This window comes from Gavialis gangeticus, unplaced genomic scaffold, assembly GCF_001723915.1.
Source record: "Gavialis gangeticus isolate Ggan-Ray unplaced genomic scaffold, GavGan_comp1, whole genome shotgun sequence".
NCBI lineage: Eukaryota > Metazoa > Chordata > Crocodylia > Gavialidae > Gavialis > Gavialis gangeticus.
The window spans coordinates 16,319,619-16,322,990 of NW_017729025.1; the positions used below are offsets into that span (position 1 = coordinate 16,319,619).

Here is a 3,372-nt window from a genome sequence, read left to right on the forward strand (position 1 = left end):
GCTCATCATGCTGAGCCAGTACAGTGGGTAGAAGGTAACCAGGAGCTGCACCTGGAGCCCCATGCACTGCAGCCAATGCATCGAATACATACTGTTGAGCTCTCCAGCTACAGGTTCCCCCCGCCTGGCTGGGCACCTGCTGCCCAGCACGCATGCCCATGGCATCCATATGTTACCTGCTCCCTGGAGCAGCACAGGAGGAGGTGGGGGGGAGCCAAGCAGTACCTGGGCAGCTGTGGCAGCACTCCCCCAGGAAGCTGTGCAAGCCGGCTAGAACTAGGGCCAGGGTAGTGGTGTCTGATGGGTGCAGGGCAGATGCAGGTGGAAGCATGGGGAGGACTGTCCCACGCAGGCTCGGCCCCATGCAGCGCACCACAAGGGGCAGCTGCAGACCAGATGCAACCAATTGACAGGCACCCGTCCGCAGGCTGGATCCAATCAACTGGCAGGTTAAATCTGGCCTGCATTTTGCCCAACCCTGTGTTAGACCCTCATATGTGCTCAATATGCATACAATTAAAACATCTGAGATGCAGTCTGCCCCACAGTCCTGGCTATGAAGCATTTAAGCTCTTACATGAGAATAACTCTATGAGCAATTGTACAGCACTGGTGCTCAACAGATATAACTTTGCCTCTTTGGTAACTGACTGCTGAACTGACCACAACTGTACTTGTCCAAGACATAAATCTAACATGTTAATAACTGCTTAGCTTGTGCAAACAAAACCTGCAAATATACAAAGCAGAACAAAAGGCACAGCTTGTAATGTAAGGAAAAGAGCCTTTCTGTAACACATGTGCAATTATAGTCTCTTTGCAAAGAAGCTTTCAAGATCTTAAATGTGTGCTTGAAGTTAGGCATGGGCAAAAACCTTTTTTCAGGCTCCGAGCTTAATGTAACATTTTCATTGCCAGGTCTCTCTCACGCTAACTGGCATTTTCAGAATGAATGTCTGATGCAAGTTAGGAATAAAAAGGTTTATTTACCTTCCTAAAATTTCCAGCAGTTCAGCTACACCATTGAAATGTTCAGTTTCATAAACAAACCTATGGGGAAAAAAGCATATTTAATACATATTTAGTCTTTTAAAACATCTACCAGCCAACAGCTATCTTCTCCCAGCACTTACCGTAGAAAAATATTGTTTATCTGTTTTCGGATAAATGCTCTAAGACCAAGAAATTTGCCATAAATTCTGTGTAAGACTGTTTTCAGGTAGTCTCGCTCTCGGGGGTCTTCACTGTCAAACAGTTCCAAAAGCTTTTGTCAAAACAGAAAAGAATAAATTTAGAGTTGAACAACTAATAACAGATAGTGAATTGGCTTGATTTTTAATGTGCCCTTCTGCTTACATGCCATTAGATAAAGGTCCTGTATGTGCCCACACAGCTACAATATATGTGGTGCCTTTTTCTATGTAGTGGGCTGTAGAGACATGATACGCAACCTCTAGCATGCACCCAAGTGTGTCGCGAGCACTATGCTCACTGTCATCTCTGCCAAGACTACTTCAAACATTAGAAACCTTCAGAAGCAGATGTTATCTTATTAGTTTACTTGTCACCCATGCTCAGCAGTCATTCTCCTTAAAACAGAGTTATAACTTATATTAAACTAATGAAAATGAAAAGTAAAGTAATAACACTTTTGACAGGAACACAATCTTAAAAGAGGTTAATGAGCACTGGAAGAAGTCAGTCTGCTAATCCATTACCCCTTGGGTCTGCAGATACTAGAAATTATGGTTCCCTCTTAATCTGTCCCCACCTTTCTATCATAAGTGTAGTTTAGCCATTGCTGATAATTCACCTAAAGAGCTCTGACTGCTTTTTAGGGCTTGTATGACTTGCATAACAGAAAGGCTTGTGAGCTCCCATGAACAGGGGAGCTGTGGTGGCTAGATCTGCTACCTGAAGGGTATCCCAAGGTGGAAAGGTTAAAGCACAGAGGCCAAATTAATAACCGAAATCCTCCAGATCAGGGAATGGGCATTGTTATCCCACAACAAACTTCAATTGTTAAGGAATGAAATAAACCCTGGAAAGAAAAGGAGTGAACACTGCTATTTCAAATGAAGGAGACGCATTCAGTCAACTATGCAAATACCAGCCAATGAATCTCATACACGTGGTACAAAATGTATCCTGGAACACTTGTACTTAACGTCACCATTGTCAAGCCTTTAAAACAAATTAAAGCATTTATCAATGACTCCACTTCCTCCTGAGCAGTTGACCCAAACTGGTGATTTTCCAGAATGATGAAAAACGAAACAAAACAAGCAAACAAGACTTAACTGGAAAATATGAATACTAATGTACCAACACAGCCTTGCCTAGTTAATGATCAGATTCCTTAAATGGAGACAGGCATATGCTGTACCCATATATAATGCATGATTTTTAAATGACTCATAGTTTATAAAAACTATCAGCTCTCAGGCTTTTTCCCCCCTATTTTTTCCCCATTTCAAAGCACATAATACTTTTAATAGATGAATGATTTTGAGGTCTATGTTGAAGAAACTGGTATTTAAAAAAGAGTTGTTAACACTGTTCTCCCAAAGAGCTTTCCTTCCTGTTGTCTGCTGTCACATCTCCCATATCTGTAGCATCCATCCCCAAGGCTGTTTACAGGTTTTGTGCATAATTTATTTCAATTTCACAGCGGTTGCACTTAAAAACTTGACATTTGAAAGGTTTGCCAACTGATTCTGGGGCTTACTACGGAATATATACCAGTATTATTCATGAATTTTGTGAACAGGACACCTTTGGAGTACACGTGTGGTGTTCAACTTTGTTGGGACCTTATTTTTCTTATTTGTCTCTAAAATATCATTTGAAAAAAGGTGATGCCATAACAATAAATAGGTACACATGTAGACAAGTTACAGACCGTCTATTGTTAGCAATGGGAAAATGAAATAACAATGGAATATTTATACCAGTGATTTTCAATCTTTTCAGAACTGAAGCACCCCTCATCAGACTTGAGGCACCCCTTGATGGCTTTTGTGAGTTGAGCAATGCCCTATTTCAAAAACTAATGTACTTATTACAGCGCTTGCCTGCTTGCAGAGAGACAGGGCAGCAGTCAAGCAGGGACTGCCTGAGCTTGCATTTATCTTCCCACACTTCAGAGCACCCTTCCAAAGATCTTGGGGCACCCTAGGTGAGAGTCACTGATTTATACTCTGTAAAATAGTAACCTAATGAATAGTTTCTTAAACTATAAGTGGGCATCTGTCGATCACAAAAGTTTACAGGCACCTTCAAAGACCTCTAAGAAAAGAAAAGAGGAACTTCTTTTGTTCAGAATCATGCCTCGCACACCTCTCCCCCTGTTATTCATATATGGGATAGTGT

The 3,372-nt window shown here is 41.6% G+C and overlaps 1 protein-coding gene across 4 annotated transcripts in view; it reads right to left on the reverse strand.

Annotated features, from left to right (window-relative positions):
* The window catches only part of PPP2R5E (protein phosphatase 2 regulatory subunit B'epsilon), a 135,564-nt gene that overhangs the window by 25,328 nt on the left and 106,864 nt on the right, over positions 1–3,372 (reverse strand). For all 4 annotated transcript variants that reach the window (XM_019518440.1, XM_019518439.1, XM_019518442.1 and 1 more), the window contains exons 6-7: positions 1,134–1,264; positions 991–1,050 (exon numbers count right to left, since the gene is read on the reverse strand). In XM_019518440.1, the coding sequence (XP_019373985.1) occupies positions 991–1,050; positions 1,134–1,264 (191 nt within the window). The remainder of the gene's footprint in view (positions 1–990; positions 1,051–1,133; positions 1,265–3,372) is intronic.